The sequence below is a fragment of the Brassica napus genome, chromosome A10 (genome assembly GCF_020379485.1).
Source record: "Brassica napus cultivar Da-Ae chromosome A10, Da-Ae, whole genome shotgun sequence".
In the NCBI taxonomy this organism is placed as follows: domain Eukaryota; kingdom Viridiplantae; phylum Streptophyta; class Magnoliopsida; order Brassicales; family Brassicaceae; genus Brassica; species Brassica napus.
The window spans coordinates 5194220-5215551 of NC_063443.1; the positions used below are offsets into that span (position 1 = coordinate 5194220).

Consider the following 21332-nt stretch of genomic DNA (forward strand, 5'->3'; position numbering starts at 1 on the left):
TCCGAAAACCTAACCATATACATTCAGTGTAACCGCAAGTCATGAAATAAATTCAAACCACAGTTCAAATAGAATTTCAAACAAAAATTCAAGTAACCTATCCATATACAAATTCAAAAAACAGATTCAAATTACAATTCACACAACAATTTTAACATGGCCATATACATTCAGTCTAAACACAAATTCAAGCTACAACAGTGACAACATGATATCACTCAAATTACTCTAAGGAGTGATTTACTCTCTCAAATAAAAGGTTTAATTGCAGTGTAACCACAAGGATCTAGGGCACACAATAGATCTAAACAGTTTATGATTAAGCTACGTAAATAATGTAAATAATAAATTCCAGGGTGAACAAGGCAGTTGTTCGGTTGGTTGGTTTTGAGGTTTGTAAACAATATGAGAAAGTGTTAGAATTAGAGTTTCTATGCAGGTAATCATGATTATAATAGTAAAGCTAGGGTTGTATATTGGATATTCTAGAACTCAAACTAAGTACTATTCTATCAATTTCCGTTTGTTTAGATTTTCTATTGTCTGAATCTCATATCTCAACTGTCGTTTGTTGATCTGGAGAAAGTTTCTATCGATACTATCGATGGAGAGTCGATCGATACACCTTTCAGAAGGTCGATCGATACACATATAGGGTTGTCGATCGATGTTCCTTCCAACAAGCTTTAGCGAGAATGTTTGAATTATGTTTACTAGGTTTCCTAGATCAACTTCCGTTTGTTTCTAGCAATCCTAGCACAATATGAATCAGTTCAAGTAAAAGACCAGGCTTCCGCTTGCGCCTAATTATCATAATATCTGGGTTCTAATTAGCTACTCTAGAACACAAGCAATAAGATCAACTCAATTGATGGATATCACTAACAACTCAGAAATTATATATTTGGGGCAACTCCTTCATAATCCTATTTGAACCATAAACCTAACAAGTTGAACTACTCAGACATAGCAAAGCAATTCATAACAAGATGTAAATAAAACTGCATAAATAGAATAGAGTATAAAAGCTAGAGTTCCAACACAAAGATCTAAATGAGTCTTGGATCTTCTCTCCAAATCTACTAACAACTCTAGAGGTTATTTGCTGCGAAAAACAAGAAAGTAGGAAAGCGTGTGTTGCCTATAACAATGACAGAGTACATAAATATTAGGTTAAAAATCAGACAGGAGTATTTCTGTAATTATGCAGTGACTTGGGATTTAAGTCGGCTGAAAACCTAGCCGGATCTTGCGCACTTCGCTGTCGATCGATGGCACATGATGTGCATCGATCGTTGTTTGACTCTGAATGTTGACATTCGGACTGGTTCAATGGTCAGCTACGGGATTCTCTCATTTTATTTCCAAAATGCATCCAAATCATCACTTTTCTCCAAAACACTCATGAATCTTTAAATGTGCTAAAAATACTCCAATATATAATAAATAGTTCCTAAAATACCTATATATCATGGCTAAACGTAGGTAAAATTCATGGTATATCAACACCTCAAGACTTATCATTTTGTTTGTCCTCAAGCAAAATAAAGAGTAGTTTTTATAAAAGAGGTTTGAAAACAGCAGGAACTCACACAATTTAAGAACTCACTTTCATCAGCTCTACAATGTTGCAAGCCACATCAAATCAATTCTAATTTTAGAGGTATTCTATATACCATATCCTAGCTTAGCAACAAAATTCATCTAACTAGCAAATTAGCTAATACTGTCTGACTCGCCCCTCTATTGATCTCATTTAATACATATATAAATAGTGTTGGCTTTACCTTGAGAGTATGGATCAAAAGATACATGGACTCTAACTCAAGCAAGTTTCTGAACACACATGTAGTCTTTTCTAGTTCCTTTCCTCTCTCTCTTCTCACTTCTCTCAGTCAATATCTCCTTTTTTAAATAGTATCATTTTATTTTTTTAATTAACTGAGATATTTGGACAAGTTTCCATGAATCAAACTCTAATGGTTGTAGCCACCAGATCTTATTCACTTCTTTTTTGACCTTTATCTCTTTTTAGAAATTTTAAGCAGCCACCAACTCATGTTCTAATCCTTTTAAAAATTGAAGGGGAGAGAGAGGGGAACTAGCTACACACAGACTTTTAACTTCCAGACTTGCAGGAAGAATCCGATCTAATGTATACCAAGTCCCAAGACAAGCAAATTAAGCTCCTTTAGGTTGGAGATCAGCTTTAGCTCCTTCAAACATTCTCAGCAAGTGTGGATAATTGGCAGGTGATCCACTTTAGTATCTCTAATATACTATGTAGTCAATAAATCCAAGAGTGGTGCTAGAGAGTGGTTATATAATAAGTGAAATTATAAAGTTCATTATCCTCTTCTTGACTCAATAAAAACTTTTTGAAAAACATTTTATAAAACTCATGCAATAAACTAGATATCAGTAAACCTCCCCCCCAGACTAAAATTACACTGTCTCTGGTGTATATTTAGTCGAAGGTTGGTGAGAAATAAATCATAAGTGCAAAATTAACAAGGTAGAACGATATACATGCCCGCTGATGTTTGATGTCGATCGACACAATAAAGTGTCCATCGATTGGTGCTGGTGTTGTACTATCAATCGATGTCGACTAGGTCTCATCGGTCGATAAGCTAGGAAAACATCTCATTAGTTGATAGGCTGGGAAATCGTCTCCTCGGTGCTGGTGTTGTAATGAACATAAATAAATTAAATGCAAAAATCAGTAATAATTTGAAATAAAACTAAGTAAAACTTACCTAATAGTGGGCTGCCTCCCACTCAACGCTTTGTTATAAGTCATTTAGCCGGACTAGTAAGGAGGTGGATGACTACTTGTTGAAAAACAAGTGTCTACATCTTCTTTGCTCATCTGAAACCATGTACCAACAAAGATTCTTATGGCCTCCTCTGGTCCACTGGTTTTTCAGTATCTCCTTATTAACCCCATTGACATGCATTCTTTTCCGAAGGTTGTTAATGCTGCCATGTTGCATTCTAAGTCGGACATGAATTGTTTCCTCGACGTTCCCCAATCTCTGGGAGAAGTATTCTCTTATCAAGTCTTGAGAAAAATTAATCTCATCAAGCTTGTTCTTTAACAACTTCACTGTTACCAGCCTTGTTTGCAAAGATGCGTTCCTATCGTCGATCGATGGTCGAGTGTAACCGTCGATCGATGCTTCTGGTCGGACTGCATTATGTCTTGGAATCACGTCCATCTCCTCTTTCAGCTCATCCATGCGTGTAGTCAGCATGTCAATGTTGTCATTAAGTGGGTAGTAGACATCATTGATCCTCTTATAGGTATCATCCAGTGACATATCTTGGATTCTGTAGATCCCATGGACAATATCATCGATATCTGCTTTGCTGTAACTGCCTAGCTGTGGCAAGGTTCAGGTGAACTCCTTTGCATGTTATGGTAAACAGATAAGAGCTTGTCCATGCATTGTAGCTCTTTCCAGAATGTCTCTGATGTTTTTCCTAGACACATGAATGATTCCGCCATCTGGTGCTCGTGCATATCCATGCTCGTTTCTGTATACACCATATTCATCTTTTTCTTTTCTACTGGAATATTCTGTTGCTGCTGAAATCATAAGCTCTCTGTCCAAACTCGAAGTGACCGTCGATCGATGGTTGATCTCTCTTATTGATCAATGTCGATTCTTCTGCTCTAGCATTCGGCTTTGTCCCGTGATGAGTATCGATCGATGTCTTGATGTTTCCGTCGATCGATGTTTCCCCTATGGTCTCATGGGAAATCTTGAGAACTTCTGCTTCTTCCATGGTAAATCCACGGTACTCAATGATCTTTTCTTCTTTGTACTCCTCATTATACTCATATGGCTCCATTTCACAAATCTTTCTCTTTGAAGGTGTAGTAGTCTGAATCTCGAAGCTAGGTTGGTAGTAATCATTCTCCCAACTGTTGATAGACCCTTTTGGAAAATCATCTATCTCATTCGCATGATCAATGTCAATTGCTGCTTCAAACTCATTGTCGATCGTCGCGACAAGCTTCTTGTCGATTGATACGGCAGTTTGAGTATCGATCTATGTTTCAGCCTCTGATTCCTCTTCAGCTTCATAGTCGCAGTGGAAAACTGCAATGAATTATGGATTATCTCCAATTTTCATGTAGCATGTCTGTTGCTTGACAACTCTCACTGGATCATAGTAGACAGTAAGGTTTATGAGTGTCAGGCACAACTTCTTGGTCCGCATGTCATACTGCTCCTACAGTTGCCATGAAGGCTCTCCCAAGTAATAGAGAAGAATTCTAGTTGAGCTTGATGTCCAGGAATCGATAGTCAGCTACGGGATGTCATCGATCGATGTTTGACTATGAATGTCGACCTTCGGACTGGTTCGATGGTCAGCTACGGGATTCTCTCATTTTATTTCCAAAATGCACCCAAATCATCACTTTTTTTCCAAAACACTCATGAACCTGTAAATGTGCTAAAAAGTCTCCAATATATAATAAATAGCTCCTAAAACACCTATATACCATGGCTAAAACTGGATAAAATCCATGGTATATCACAATATTAAGAGTAAACAACAACATACAAGTTCAAGCGGTCTGAGTGACCAAATATATTCATTTGAAACATCGAATATATACAATTATCTTCTCGGTTTCGGTTTCCTTCGACCTTAAACGACCACCAAACTTCTCCTTGTTTCCTAAACAACCATATAATCTATAGATTAGAGGTAAATGAGGGTGTGACAACTACAATCTTGTAAACAGAGAGGCACGAACTAAATACCTTCCGCATGCATGGTCGTCTTGGTCGATCTACACAAGGAGAAGAAGATGATCATTTGTAGTCGTCGATCAAAGAAGAGGTGAAGTACTCTTTCAGAATCTGTGAAGAGACGTGCAGAAATGAAAAGAATAAGACAAGTCTTTGATTGCACCTTCACAAGAGAAGAAGGAGAAGACTATGAGTTGTCCAGCTTGTGTTCCTCGACTGAAGAGGAAGAGGAGCCGAGATCAACAACATAACCGCAATCGTCATCATCGTTTACTTCATTATGTCGGTGTCACTGTACATATATATGAGAGGGGAAGAAGAACCGTTTGGTGGTGATGCTCCTCTATGATTGTCGGTGGAAGTCGTGGCTCTAGAGAACTTGAATCTGTTTTCTCTTCGTCTCTCTTTTTCAGGTAGAGATACGAAATGATGATTTGTTGCGGGTTATTTTCTTGCCCGCAAGATCAAATCAAGCCCATCCCGCACTAGCCCAAACCGCATGATCCTTGTTCCGCTATGCCCGCTCCAAAATGGAACTAGACATATCTTTGTTTACGGGTCGACCCGTGGTCCAATTGCCATAACTAACCATTAGTCACATGTGGCTGTCAGAAGGAATTTGACACGTAGACATATGCGATGTGACAATATTTGTCCAAGATGTGAGAAACCATATGAATCTACAAATCATGTTATTTTTGAATGTCCGTCTGCCATACAAGCATGAGCCTTATTAGCTACACCTTCTCATCTGGCCATTTCCTGTATATACACCTATATGGATTTTTTTCGGCGAAAAAAGAATTGAAGATCCGGAATTGGACATAAATCCTTATCATTGGATAATCTAGTATCTACGGAATGTAAGGAATGATATATTATTCAGAAGGATCGACAGGGACTCACGTGAGTTAATCAGATATGCAGAAGGGGAATGTCAAGTCTGGTTCACGGCAAATGCACCAGCTGATAGTTTGATTCAACTTCAACATTACCTTCTCGAGCCTTATGCTTTTAGAATATATGTTTGGTAAATGTTTCTTTGATCTCAACATCTATCTTTAGTGCTTGTGGATGGGTTAGGAAAGATACTTCTGGAAAAACCAGCGCATGGATACAAGAAATCAAAGATAAAGAGAATCTATTTTACATTCAGAGATAGAAGCGCTCAGATGAACAATGGAATGTATGTTACAAAATTTTACATGCCAAAACTTTAGACACAGATTTCAAAAACTTGATTGCGATGTTGAAAGAACCTCAAGCATGGCTAACATTCTCGATAGAATTGTTGGAGATAGCAAAGCTTCGAAGAAGATTTCATGCCTTCACGATATCCTACATACTGAGAGAATATAATGAAATCGATGAGGTATACCTGATTGTTGTGCAGTTGTTTCCTCCAGGAGAAAAGATCAAGAGGCCGTTCAAGTACATCAACGTAATTGGAAGTATACCTGATTTATTACCAATGGTTCAGAGGTATTGGGATTCAACGGAGAGATTATATCACTCTACATCAGCAATGTTCAGATTTTCCAAGAAGCTAAAATTTCTGAAACCGTTGATACGCGAGATGGGGAGAGATAAATTGGGTAATCTGTCGAAACGGGCGAAGGAGGCTTTTGATTTGTTATGTGATAAGCAGAAGGAAACATTAGCACATCCAAGCGATATTGCAGTCCAAGCGGAGGCAGATGCTTATGGAAAGTGGCTGCATATTGCCAGTCTGGAGGAGGATTTTTTAAAACAAAAAGCTAAGCTACATTGGCTTGATGTTGGAGATAAAAACAATAAGACTTTTCATAGGGCGATCAAATCCCGTCACGCTCAGAATATGATAAGAGAAATTAGAAGGGGGAATGGAAGTGTGGTATCTACTCATTCTGAGATAAAGCTTGAAGCAGAACGGTTCTTTGAGGAATTTTTGAATCACAAGCCAGTCAACTACAAGGGGGCATCTGAGGGGGAACTGGAGGATCTGTTGCAATTTCGATGTTCTTCTGAAGAATGTGATCAGTTGGAAGCAGAAGTTTCTGAAGAAGAAATCCGAAAAGTTCTTTTTGCAATGCCAAACAATAAATCTCCTGGACCAGATGGGTATCCTTGTGAATTCTTTAAAACTACGTGGCCGGTTCTATCTCGTGATTTTACCATCGCAGTACAATCAGTCTTTAGATTTGGGTTTCTACCAAAAGGTATAAACTCAACTATACTTGCTTTAATCCCTAAGAAGTTAGACTCGATGGAAATGAAGGATTATCGCCCGATAGCATGCTGCAATGTTATATATAAGGTTGTCTCAAAGATTCTGGCCAACAGACTTAAAAAGATTCTTCCAAGAATTATTACTGAATCGCAGTCTGCATTTGTGCAAGGACGACTTCTTATGGAGAATGTACTGCTTGCCTCTGAGCTGGTGAAAGGATATCATAAAGAAAACATCTCCCCTAGGTGTGTTATGAATATAGACATATCGAAAGCATTCGATTCAGTGCAGTGGGAGTTTGTATTGAAAAGCTTGAGGACTTGGGGGTTTCCGGAGAAGTTTATACATTGGATAAAGTTGTGTATTACGAGCCCTTGGTTCTCGGTACAGGTTAATGGGGATCTTGCAGGCTACTTTCAAAGCTCCAGAGGTCTTCGTCAGGGTTGTTCATTATCCCCTTACCTTTTCGTGATGTGTATGAATGTCCTATCACTGAAGATTGATAGAGCAGTGGCAGATAAGAAATTCGCGCTTCATCCAGGTTGCAAAAGTCTGGCTCTTACACATTTGTGTTTTGCGGATGATCTTATGGTGTTTGTGGAAGGTTCGAAGCAATCTATTGAGGGAGCTCTGTCAGTGTTTAAAGACTTTGAAAGTTGGTCAGGTTTGAGTATTAGCTTGGAGAAATCAACAATATACATGGCGGGAGTAAAAGAGGCTGAGAAAAGAAGTGTACTGACCAATTTCCCCTTTGCTGTTGGTGAGCTACCAGTGAGATACTTGGGTCTCCCTCTTATGACCCAAGTTATGCGGAAGCAAGACTATCTACCTCTAATGGAGAAAATCAGAGGCAAAATCAGTTCTTGGACCTGTCGGTTTCTATCCTATGCAGGCAGATTACAATTGATCAATTCTGTTCGTATGAGCATTGCTAATTTTGGTCTGCTGTATTTCGGCTTCCTGGCGCTTGTATTAAAGAGGTGGAGCAAATCTGTGCTGCATTTCTCTGGTCTGGTCCAAGTCTCAAAACAACGAGTGCCAAAGTGGCGTGGAGAGATATTTGTAGTCTGAAGTGTGAGGGTGGATTGGGTATCAGAGATTTAAAGGAAGTAAACAAGGTGTATGGTCTTAAGCTAATTTGGAGAATGCTTACGAGTGAATCACTGTGGGGTAAGTGGATTGAAGCAAATTTACTGAAAGGAAAAAAGCTTTTGGGAACTAAGCTCGAAAATGGTGAATGGATCTTGGATGTGGCATAAAATGTTAAAAATGAGAACTGAAGCGAAGCTGTTTTATAAAAAAGAGTTGGGTAATGGCAGACATGTCTCTTTCTGGTATGATACATGGTCGGTGAGGGGTGCTATCTTTGATATTTTGGGTCTTAGAGGAATCATTGACTTGGGGGTCAGGAGGAATGCAACCCTGGAGGAAGCTGTTTTAAGTGTCAGAAGGAGGAGGAGGCATCGTACTGACTTGTTGAATGATATCGAAAGGGAGTTAAATATTATTGCTAGTAAATTGGATCCTGAGAAGGAAGATATAAATGTTTGGAAAGGCAAATCAAGGTACAAACAGAGGTTTTCATCACGAGAGACGTGGATCATTTTAAGGGAAAGAAAACCGCATTGTGCATGGTCATGTGGTATTTGGTTTCCTCAAGCTACTCCAAAATTTGCTTTCATGGCATGGCTAGCGATAAAGAATAGATTGTCTACTATGGACAGAGTGGCTATATGGAGTCAGGGGGTAGACACAAGTTGTGTTTAGTGTAAAAAAGCTACTGAAACGAGAAGCCATTTATTCTTCGAGTGTGATTACTCTTCTCAGTTATGGGAGTATGTTGCTAAAGGTATTCTGGGATCTGCTTATACTAAAGATTGGTCTGAGATACTGGTGATTATATCGGATGAGAAAAGGGAGAAGATGAGTAGATATTGCATAAGATATGCATTCCAGGCGGCGCTATATGCTGTGTGGAGAGAGCGTAACAAGTTAATGCATGGAGAGAAGCTGTTGCCTCTTCCAACTATAAAAACACAGGCTGAGAAAGGAATTAGAAACAAGATCTCTTTGTTGAGAAGGGATAGGGTGAAGGGCATGGAGCAACTGATGCAATTTTGGTTTCTTACTAGAATGTAAATAGGAAGCTAATATGTAAGAAGGGGAGGGTAGTTGATCTTGAGTTTTCTTTATAGAAACAGAGGATGCACTTGATGTATACAGACTTTTTTGAATGAGTTTAACATTAATTCAAAAAAAAAAAAAAAAAAATTTAATGAAATCGATGATTCTTTTAGCTAGAATCGTTGGATTTTTTTCTCGGGATATTAGTTTTGTTGGTTATTCTCTCTAGACCATCTTATGTTGAATAATATAATCGATTTTCGTTGTAAATATATATTTCATTTACAAAAAAAAAAAAAAAAAAACACTAAACATTGAGAGAATTAGTGCCGCCATGATAATTCAAATAAATAAATAAAAACTCCGCACATGTATGTTCTCACAGCACCGACGACGACGAGCTCATGGACTTTGCATGCCGTCCTCTTTCTACTTTTCGCGTCTCGTAGACCGTTCGCTGCTCTCAAAATGTCCGACTTTAGCCAGAATCGTCCATGCCCAACTCGTGAAAGTTGGATTGATAGACAATACTTTCTGGGGAAATCGCTGTCTTCAGCTCTACTTCAAATCCAGCTCCGTCATCGATGCTTTGCAATTGTTTGAGGCTATCCCCGAAAAGAACAACATATCATGGAACGTCTGCTTAAAGGGTTTGTTAAAAAACGATTATCTCAATCACGCACTCTACCTGTTCGAGGAAATGCCTGAACGGGATGCTGTTAGCTGGAACACAATGATATCAGGGTTTGCTTCTTGTGGGTATCCGAGAAATGCGATGAGGACATTCTTGGATATGCAGAGATATGTTATTAGGCCAACGGAGTTCACGTTTTCCACTCTAGCTACACTGGTTACTTGTCTACGCCATGGGGAACAAATTCATGGTAATGTTATTTGCAGCGGTGGAAGTTTGTCCAGTCCGGTGGTGTGGAATTCTCTTATGGATATGTATAGAAGGCTAGGAGTTTTTGATTATGCTTTATCCGTGTTTTTAACAATGGAGGGTAGAGATGTTATCTCGTGGAACTCTTTGATCTTGTGTTGTTCTGATTCTGGAAACAAAGAAGTAGCTTTGGATCAGTTTCGAGTAATGAGAGAAATGGGGTATCAACCTGACGAATACACATTCTCGACAGTTGTATCTATTTGCTCGGATTTACAAGACTTGTGCAAGGGTGAGCAGGCTCTAGCTCTTTGCATCAAGATGGGGTCTCTTTCTAACGCCGTTGTTTCAGGAGCTGCGATTGACATGTTTTCCAAATGCAACAGATTGGAGTATGCGGTTAAGCTTTTTCGACAGTTGGAGAAATGGGACTCGGTGTTGTGCAACTCTTTGATTGCTAGCTATTCGTGGCATGGTTTTGGAGAAGAGGCTCTTAAGCTTTTTATTCTCGCTATGAGGCAGAGAGTTCAGCCGGATAAGTTCACTTTCAGTAGCGTTTTGAGCTCACTGAATGTCGTGATGGTAGATCACGGAGCTCAAGTTCATTCTTTGGCTGTCAAGTTAGGGTTTGATCTGGACACACCTGTGGCAACCTCACTCATGGAGATGTACTTCAAAACCGGGTTGGTTGATTCAGCAATGCGAGTGTTTGTAACAACTGATGAGAAAGATTTGTTATTTTGGAACACAGTGATAATGGGTTTGGCAAGAAACAGCAGAGCAGATGAGTCCCTTGCCATTTTCCGTCAATTGTTGATCCACCGAGGTCTGAAACCGGACAAAGTGACTTTAATGGGTGTCTTGGTAGCTTGTTGTTATGCTAACTTTGTTAACCAAGGGATTCAGATATTCTCTTCGATGAAAAAGGTTCATGGAGTTGATCCCGAGAATGAGCATTACGCCTGTATAGTTGATTTGCTGTGCAGGGTTGGTATGATCAATGAAGCAAATGACATTGCTGAGAAGATGCCTTTTGAACCAAGCTCTCATATTTGGGAACCTATTCTCTATGCATCCATTGATATTGGAGACACAAGACTCGCTGAGAGAGTAGCAGAAAGAATGTTAGAATCTGAACCAAAGTCATCGTTTCCTTATCTTGTTCTCATTAAGTTATACGAGATGACTTGGCGCTGGGAGAACTCGGTGAGAATAAGATACGCCCTGGATAAACAAAAGCTGAAATGCGCTCAGGGATCAAGCAAGATCGGTATAAAGCACAGTGTATACTGCTTTGAGGCTAACCAGTTGCAGATTCATGGAGGTCATGATACTTGGGCAACCTTGGAATTACTGTCTTGGGACTCTGATGATCAGAGGTCTGCAGAACAGTTTGTCTAACATGATTACTCACTATTATTAGTGAGTGTTTTTTTCATATACTTTTAACCTTAGGATGTTCCAATTAATGGTGGAGCTCGTCTAATTTTCAATACCTCATTCTGTTAACAGTTAGGGTATTTATAAGATTATGGTCAGTTTTGGTTTGGCTCTATGGGTTTTTGGTTTAGTTCTCATAAAAGTATTGGAAATCAACTAATACCCCCAAAAAATTGTATTTGGTTCAGGTTTTTTGGCAATTCCGATCAATTCACTAAAATATCAGATGATTCGGTTTATTCAAGATAAACATTGAAGGGGGTGTATTCAATCTAAAATTTAAAGTGATTTGTTTTTTAATGAGGTTTTAGATGATTTCACTTAATTGCGGAAATTAAAATGATTTTTTTGTTAAACCACCCTAGAATATCACCAAAAACCATGAGATTTGAATTTAAAATTTTTAAATAAAAAAATTCACCCAAACATTCTAAAATCACTTGAAAACTTTAAAACTCCACAAATTAAAATATTTTCAATAATACTGGATTTGAGAATAGTTTATAAAATGTCAAATTTAATAACACTAAATTTTAAATGAAATTTTAAAATTTATTTTTGAATAATATTGGATTTGTCATTTTGTTGCAAATCACCTAAAACTTAATATACACACCCCTTTGGAAGGGTATATTCAATTGGAAGTTTGATTTGTTGGTAATAATATATATTTATGAGTAATTTGGAACATATTGGGTAATTTTAATTTTTGGTAATAATATATATTTATCAGTAATTTGGAACAAACTTCCAAATGAGTAATTTGAAACATATTGGGTAATTTGAATTTTTGGTAATCCCTTATATATTATTTGAGAAGCATTGCAACATTTTTTTGTAGCCACATGTCATCATTAGAATGATTCTTAGAATCCTTAGAGAAATATGTTGGTCAATCTAAATATATAATAAGCTTTTTATAAACCACAATAAATACATTATTAATGTGCTTCATTATTTCCTTAAATAAGATTACGGAATTGCCTAATGTGGCTAAAGTATATATAACAATTAATGATTTTGAATAATAAAGATTTGATAAAAATAAGTGTGTATTATAATTATATTTGTTTCATTTTAAGCTATTAAAATAAATTAAACAATCATAGTAACCATATAATAAAAATTAAAAAAATTATTTATATATTCCCTCCGTTCCTAAAAGATAGACTTTTTAGTATTTTCACACATATTAAGAAACACACATTAAACTACCATAATAAATGTATCGTTTTCTGTAATTTTATATTTTTAATAACTTTTAACCAATAATAATTCAATAAAGACAATTAATTTTTTTGAAGTTTACAATTTTTTCATAGAAAACACAAAAATACATCTTTCTGAAACAAACGTTTTTTTTTAGAAAGTCTGTCATTAAGGAACGGAGAGAGTATTATATTTTGAATTTTTAAAAACGAGTATAAATTACTAAAACTGTTAAAAGTTTCACATTCAAATTTTGTGATCTATGATTTAAAACTTTTGTTATGACATGATACAAATAATTAAAAAATAATATAAGTTGAAAGTCTCATTTAATAAGTATCAAAAATAAAAGATATATAAATATATGTATCATTTTAAATTAAACTATATGCCATATAAAAATACATAAATATCTTAATTTTGAAATTTATTTTGAACATTTTTTTGATTGAAATTTTGAAAAATATTGACAACTTAAGTTTTTAAAATATTATAAATTATTTAAACCATTAATCTCACAGTGAAAATTTTGTTATCACTAATTAGCCTTTTTGCTATAACAGATATAAATGATAAAAAAAAATATGAGCAAAAAGCATCATCTAATAAATATTAATATTAAAATATACCACATATATGTTACTATCATTTAAATTTAATTATATATCATATCAAATAGAATTTTTTTTTTTTGATTTATAAAATTTATTTATATGTTCGCACAAATTTAATTATATAAGTAGTATATAATGACTTTTTAATTATTCAATATATATTTATTATATCATAATATGTTATAAACATATAATATATAAAATAATTTATATATATAATGTTCATCCCGTGCAAGGCGCGGGTCTTAACCTAGTAATATGTAATTATGAACGTATATTATATGGTTATTAGTTATCCTTTCAAATCACTTATATATTAATTGAGGAACATTTGAAAAGATGTAACTTCAATTTTGTAATAATTAAAAAATACTATTTACTTATGTGTCAATCAATTAGACATTTAATTAGTTATACGTGTCAGTCCCACATTAATATTGAAAAACATGTTGGTCCAATTCAATTTTTATATCTCACTAGAAACATTTAATACCAACTATATGATATCATATGATATTAACTAAACCAAGATAGCTATTTATTATATATTATTTCCTTAAATAAAACCTACCAAATTACCTAATGTGATTATGATATATATATAGTAATTAATGATTTAAATAATGAAGATTTGCTAATAATATGTATGTCTTCTATCATTTTTGTTTAATTCTTTACTATTAAAATAAATTACACAATTACATTAATTATATATTAAAAATTTATATTTTTTGTATATGTTGTATTTTGAATTTTTCAAAACGAGTATAAATTACTAAAACTATTAAAAGTCTCACATAAACTTTTGTGATCAATGTTTAATTTTTTTTCTATAATAAGATACAACGATAATAAATCATATAAATAAATAATTTTATTTTAATATGTGTTTATGTTTATATATATATATATATATATATATATATATATATATATGTATACTTCATATCGTTTAAATTTAAGTATATATCATATACGATAGATAAGATTGATTGTTTTGACTTATTTATTCTAAAATGATTGCGATTAAACAAGAGCGGTCATTTGATTTATATGTGCAAGCCAATTTATTACATAATAGTAACTGATTTCTTAGTTATTTAATATATAATTATTATTTTATTATTTCATAATATGCAGAAAAATATAAAATAAATATTTATTCTGCACAAGGCGCAGATCTTAATCTAAGTATGTATCTCTTTAATAATTTTGAATCTTAAATATTTTCTAAATCTCATGCCAAAATAAAAGAAAAAAATGAGAATAAACTCAAAAATCAATATTTATATCGAGCAATAATCAAAATGAAACAAAAAGGAGAAACATAGTGAAGATAGATATGACTGGCACGTGAACATAAATTTTTCATAACCATAATTAACTTTTAAATTACTAAATCATGATATAAAACCGAGTTGACATAGTTTCATTGTAACCGAATAGTAGGCATGAGATTCTTCGGCCTAAACGTTAGATTTTTATGCGATAAATAATTTTCTGACCTAAAATATTTTCAAAAATGGAGTCAATTCATTAGTAAACAAATTATGTAATTAACAAAAAAAAAGATTTTGAAAAATTGTTTAAGAGCCAAATATATTCATTCGATCAATAATATTATTTTTTTCCATATGATATTTCTTAAATAATCTTTATATAAATTTACCTTGCGTAAGGCGCATGTCTTATCCTAGTATATGGGTATTTAAAGAAACAAGAACATTCACGTATTTGTGAGTTTCAGTCTGGATTTGGATTTGGTATTTTCGTTCAATTCGGTTCTTCAGATTTCAGATAAAATACTATGTTTGTTTGGAAGTAAATTAGAAGAATCCTAAGTTACATGTTGGATGATTTAGAAAAAGTAAATAAATAATTATATAAATGTGGAGTTTGGAGAGACTCCTATCATTTGTAAAACTAAAAATTTAGCAAATACAAGAAGAGAGACAAGTCATTTACGGGACGAGCTATTGAATATAAGTAAAAAAATATACAGTTTGTAGTGATTTGTAGGTTTTCTTCTTAGGATTTTGTATCCATCTTCTCTAGAGAAGTCAATCTTTTATTGCCAATTTGCTCATTCAGTTATGGATATCGTGAGTTGTTGTTAGGCCTGACGTTTGCTCCTACTTTTTGGAGATCATGGTCGTGACTATTGTTACTCTATCATGTTTTCATGAGGTGTTTAATGTCGTGTTACTCTGTCATGTTTTCACGACCGATGTGTCGTTTTCCCAATTTTTCGAAAGCCGTTTGCAGTATAGCCTTGTTGATTGTGGTGGGTTTCTCACCAAATGGTTCTATTATTTTTACTAGACGGGTCAATCTGGATTTAGGTGGGGCATTCTTAGGGGCACATGTCCCACTTCGGCTTCCAACCAACTGTTCATGATTTGCTAATACTTCAACAACTTATTTTAGAATTCTTCGAAGACTAAAGATGCATGTAACCATCGTTTCTCTTTCTTCTAATAATGTAACCATCGTTTAGTTCGCAGTTTATTGTAGTGTCTACTTCTTTTTTTTTTGTAAGCTGACTTTCATTCATATTTAAAAAAGAAAATAAAAAACATACAAGCTTAGATGGACTTAAGTTTGTCAAGAAAAAGACACAGTATTTTTACTCTTAAAGAAATACACATACAAGAGGAAATAGCAAGCCCACTTGCAGTTAAGGAGGAAGGTCCAGTTGTATCTTCTAAACCGAGAGAGAGGAAGAGGCGATCGTCATGAGTTTGATGCAGTAGTCATCATGTTACCTCCGCTCGGCTTATGATCCCCGAAACCAAAGCTGAGTCATCGCCACAAGGCCCGAGGGTTTGCAAGTCTGAAACTTTGAAGGCGATTACGGATTTGCAGTTTATTGTAGTGTCTACTTCATGTTGCTTTCTTACAACAATTGTGTTAATTATCATTATTTTGCAGTTTATTTGTAGTGTCCCCTTCAAGTTGCTTTCTTACAACAATTGGGTTAATAACAGGTATAATACTCACCTCAAAATAAATCAGTTTACTCCTCCATAGGTGAAATTGTCGTGGACATGAATATACTGCATTGTTCTGGAAAAAAAATATCTATACTGTAATATAACTATTTTCTTCTTCTTGAATGTCTGACTCACAAACCAGTTTAAGTGGCCAAGTAGCACCATCGTTAAATCGTTAGATGTAATTACTTTTTAGTAAATCACACTTAGCAATGTTAATATATGAAAGAAACCCACTATATATACTTTTTGACTAGATTCATGTCACACGATGATATATATCGCTTTTCTAATTCAAACTTTTCATCTAATTGTTTTTTCCATCTGGCACCGCGACCATCTCAAGTCTTAACATTAGTCTTTCAATAATATTTTTTAAGAAAAAAGAATCAAACAAATTGCCACCCTCCATTCAGAATCTTTGTAACTTCGCCAACAAGTACTTTCTTGTTTATTTATTTCCCCTTTTTATTTTCTTTGAAATAGACCGACCAGTCTCTTTTGCTGTACATATAAGTCCATTCATATGTCAGCTTCCACTTATTTCCTTGCGTGTCATATTTTACATACAATATCAAATTTAAATAAAAAATTCAAGCATCCCGATTGTTTTGTTGTCTAGTGTTTACGACAATGGCGGAGCTAGACCAGAATTTTATAGGGGGCATACTATATATAATAAAAGAAAATATAAGTGATATTATTATTAAAACTAATAAAATGACAAAATTTGGAAGAAAAAGATGAAAAGAGGGCAACATGAGATTTGAACATAAATTCATAGAGGGCATTAGAAGAGATTTTACCATTGAAACTATGAAATTTTCTAATTATCAATAAAAATGCAAATTATTTGAACATTTTATAAGGGGCAGCTGCCCCCTTACTCCTCTCCCTCCACCACTGGTTTGCGAGTATTAGGTTACGGCACCTACGCTCAATCGGGCGGTTTAACTATAAAACTCCTAATATAGTTAAGAGTCTAGAATTTAAACTGAAAGCGTATATCTTGGTTAAAAACTCATCTTATACCACTATATACCACTTCAATATATCATTGTTGCCACTTACAAATGTTATAAACATTTTCTTGTCATTGCCGATCCAATTAGATTTTGTAATCTTCGAAACTCCACAAACCATCATGATGTTGACTATATTTGGTACCTTAAGAAATTTAAAGTTTTTGGAAGCCCTCCAAAAGCATATTTATGTACATAATATATTGCACGCCTCTATATTGAGCTTATATTGATTGTTTTTAAAATATATCATGCTAATGTTCATTACCACAAGTAGTCTCACATCAAATATTAATCATTTTTTTATTGCCATTGATTTAATTTACAATGTATTAAATGCAGTCTCTTGACCAAAGATGAATGACAGATATTTGTGTAAATACATTCATTTTAGAACTGTAAGCAAATAAATATAGTGATAGGAACAGAAAAAAAAATCAGTTAATTTGTTTTATAATCTGTGGACGTATTTTTCTAAAAGTGAGATGTGACTCGCCTTGTCTTTTTCTCTTGACGTAAATGACGTCTTCCACTTTGTCATCTATGCTCGGAGCTTTCCACCAAGTTTCCTACACTTTCCCTAAAAATCAAAATTTTCTTTTCTATTTTCATTAAATGATGAAAAGGACAAATTTCATTTATTTAAATGTTAAAAATGCAAGCTTTCTTGTTCACCACTCTATATAAATACGCACATAAGAGCATCATTAACCATGAAACCCATTAGGATCTCTTAATGAATATTTAAATAATAAAGTTAAGCTAAAAACTTTTGTTAAGAGACAATTAATTTTAGTGCTCCAATGCAAGAACTAAACTAAAGGTTCTTAAATAAAAAGTCAAAAATTCTGAAGTCAAATCTACAATATAGCAAGAAAACTTAGGAGTCATGAGCATAAAATGTAGATGATCCGTCAAGCTCTCATTTGCCATATATTTGTAGATAAAGAACCTGGAAACTCTCAGGTTTGATGAGCAGAGGAGAAAGAAAGGAGGCAAAAGTGTAATAATAGTTCACCTCTCGTTCTTCTTAGCACAAAAGCCTTTCAAAGCAACTAGATGGCGGTGATGCAGCCTGGCGAGAAGCTCTATCTCTCTGCAAAACTCATCTTCTGTTGTAAAGAAATAACAAACTCAGCTTTTCAATGAATTCTCCATGTAAATTAAGAAATAACAAAATTTTGAAACCTTTACAGAACAGAAGCTCTCACCTGTCTTTTGGAAAGAAACATTCCAGAACTAGTGTGCACTCCACTTGCCACGCTCTCACCTGAATCATTATCCGCAACCATTGACTTCTCAAGTTTCCTTTTCGCCTAAAAAAACAAAGTAGTTGACGTTAGTCACACAGTCTCAAAACATTCCATGATCATCATCACTAAGTTCTCAAACAAACAAAAAGCATAATCAAGAAGATGATTGATTGATTGATAGTGCCAAGTTGATGAAATGATCACATTCCTCATCTGTAAGAAGTCCTTTGTAAAAAAAACACCCTGCAGAAGATATCACATACTTAGATCTTCAAAACAATCAAACCACAAAGTTCTTTCTTTTTTTAATAGCAAAATGCAACAAACAAACCAACCTAGGAGTCCAAGAGAGCTGAGTGAACTTGGATCAATAACTAGAGACAAGCACTTGTCTTCTGCTTAATCACTGACCCTTCTTTGCCCCAACCAATAGAGAAAAAAAAAACAAATCTTTATCAGTCAACACACTACTGCAACAAGTGTCGTCCTCATCACTTCCACCGAAACAAGTTCTCCGTCATCCCTCTCGAAAGCCACCACAACAACAACCCTTCCTTCACCTCCAGCCCCAACCTCATAATCAAAGCCATCTTCCAATCACTCACACGCAAAAGCCCCAAACCCTGATCCTCAGCCGTGTCGTGAAGGATAGAAAGGGATAACAGAGGGATCTACGAGGAAAACAGAGAGATGAGAAGATTTGAAGAAGATAAGATGGAACCATGGGATACTGGAGAGATCAAGAGGATGGGATTCGTGAAGGAGAACCGAATCCCTTTCGTCGAGAGAGATTTCGAGAGAAAGAGAGAGAGACCGAAGAGAGAGCGTCTCTATGCTTGACGCGTGGCAACGAAGAGGCGGGCCTTCTACGCCTTACGGAAGAGGCGAGTCTATGCTTTTCTTCTTTTTTTATTAATTTTTTTATTTTATTTGCCTTAAGAGGCGTCATTAAAACATGCGTTAATGATGGTCTAAGTATCTCACTGTCTTTACCAAAGCGCTTCATCACCTTCCTTCAAAGCCAAAAAAAAATAAAAATGGCGACCCTCTATAATCAAGTTCCTTCTGTATCTGCAATTTTCTCTCTCTACACATCTTTTTCTGCCATCACGATGCTCTTTCGTACAATCCTCAACGAGATTGTTCCCAAGCGAATCAGAGAATACGTCGCTCTGAAAGCTATGGACTTGTTCTCATCTTACTTTCAGTCGAATTTCACGTTCGTGATCGAGCAACGTTGGGAGTTTGTGGAGAACCAGACTTTCCGTGCGGCTGAAGTTTACTTACCAACACGTCTTGCCGGACTCTCCACCGGCAAACTCCTCGTGGGTTCGAGCAATCTTAAGAATCCGGCGGCTGAGCCAAAACTTGGAATCCCTGTGAATACTAAAATCATTGATGAGTTTGAAGGGATTCATCTTGAATGGACTCTACACTCTGTTGAGACAAAGAAGTATCTCCCAGAGAAACGGTAGGCTATTTTTTTTCTTTAATCTTTCTTCTTTTGTTCTAACAGTGTTGGTTTGATGTTGAAGGTACTTTCACTTGACATGTAAGAAGGAGTTTCGTGAGAAGATAATGACAGATTACTTCACGTACTTGGCGAAATCAGCAGAGAAAATAATGAGCCATAGAGAGAATCTCAAGATCTACACTTACAACCAAGACCGGTCCAAATGGGAATCCGCGATTTTCGAGCACCACACGACCTTTGAGACCCTAGCCGTTGAGCCGCAACTGAAGAACACCTTGATCGAAGATCTTGATGCTTTCTCTAAAGGAAAGGACTTCTTCAAGAGTGTGGGACGTGCCTGGAAACGTGGATATCTTCTTTACGGTCCTCCCGGTACTGGAAAATCCTCTATGGTCGCTGCAATAGCAAATCACATGAAGTATCATATATATGATCTTCAGATACAGAGCGTTAGAGATGATGGTGAGTTGCGTGAGATTCTCACCTCCACTAAGAACCGGTCAATTCTTCTAATTGAAGACATTGATTGTGGAGCCGATGCTTCTCGTAGACGCCAGACCAAGAAAAAGAAAGATGATGGCGGTGAAGATGATGGTGAGCCACAAAAGGGCAAGAAGAAGTTTGAAGTTGGTGTAAGTTGACAAAACATCCTATGTTTTGTTATAACCTAATGTTCTTTTCTTTGGCTCATGAATCTTCTTGTTTCTGGACAGATATCCTTGTCCGGTCTACTGAACTTTGTGGATGGACTTTGGTCGAGTTGCGGAGAAGAAAAGATCATAATTTTCACAACGAATCACAAGGAGAAGCTCGACCCGGCGTTGTTGAGGCCGGGAAGGATGGACGTTCACATTCTCATGGACAATTGCACACCCTTTGTGTTCAAGAAGCTTGTGGCTATGTACCTTAAGACTGATGACCACGCCCTGTTTGATCCCATTGAGAAGCTTGTCCTTGAAGTGAGTGCAACTCCTGCTGAAGTCACACAGCAACTTATGGCCAGTAAGGTCGCTGACATTGCGCTCAAAGGTCTCCTTGAGTTCCTGAAAACAAAGATGATGAAAAAGGAAGAAGATACCAAAGTGGAAGAAGATGGAGAGATTGAAGATGCTGAGACTAAAGAAGCAGAACCAGAAGAAGAAACTTAAGTGGATCTCTAGTGCTATTGATTATGTCTTGAAGACTAATTTGAAGTAATCTTGTATTTCAGTTTCGTTTTGCAAATTAGAATCGTTTGTTGAGAGAAGATGAGACAAATTGTGGCTGAACTACAAGTTTATGTATGAAAAATTTGGGACATAGAGTCTCATAAGTTGGTATATATCCCTTTTTCATTTGTGTA

At 35.6% G+C, this 21332-nt stretch overlaps 2 protein-coding genes and 1 long non-coding RNA gene across 3 annotated transcripts; 2 read left to right on the forward strand and 1 right to left on the reverse strand.

The window, feature by feature from the left end:
* Positions 1 to 9351: 9351 nt before the first annotated feature.
* LOC106414149 (pentatricopeptide repeat-containing protein At1g43980, mitochondrial) lies at positions 9352 to 11540 on the forward strand. Its single transcript, XM_013854857.3, has one exon. The coding sequence runs from the start codon at positions 9476 to 9478 to the stop codon at positions 11384 to 11386; it is 1911 nt and encodes a 636-aa protein (XP_013710311.2). The 5' UTR covers positions 9352 to 9475; the 3' UTR covers positions 11387 to 11540.
* A 6513-nt stretch (positions 11541 to 18053) lies between these two features.
* Positions 18054 to 19342, reverse strand: LOC106352017. The gene is made up of 3 exons (XR_007317065.1): positions 18852 to 19342; positions 18475 to 18759; positions 18054 to 18375 (listed from the first exon to the last, which is right to left on the reverse strand). It is a non-coding gene; the product is annotated as an uncharacterized LOC106352017 (long non-coding RNA).
* Positions 19343 to 19489: 147 nt separating this feature from the next.
* LOC106407092 (AAA-ATPase At1g43910) lies at positions 19490 to 21311 on the forward strand. Its single transcript, XM_013847885.3, has 3 exons — positions 19490 to 19987; positions 20052 to 20622; positions 20704 to 21311. The coding sequence occupies exons 1-3, from the start codon at positions 19554 to 19556 to the stop codon at positions 21136 to 21138; spliced, it is 1440 nt and encodes a 479-aa protein (XP_013703339.2). The 5' UTR covers positions 19490 to 19553; the 3' UTR covers positions 21139 to 21311.
* The last annotated feature ends 21 nt before the right edge of the window (positions 21312 to 21332 follow it).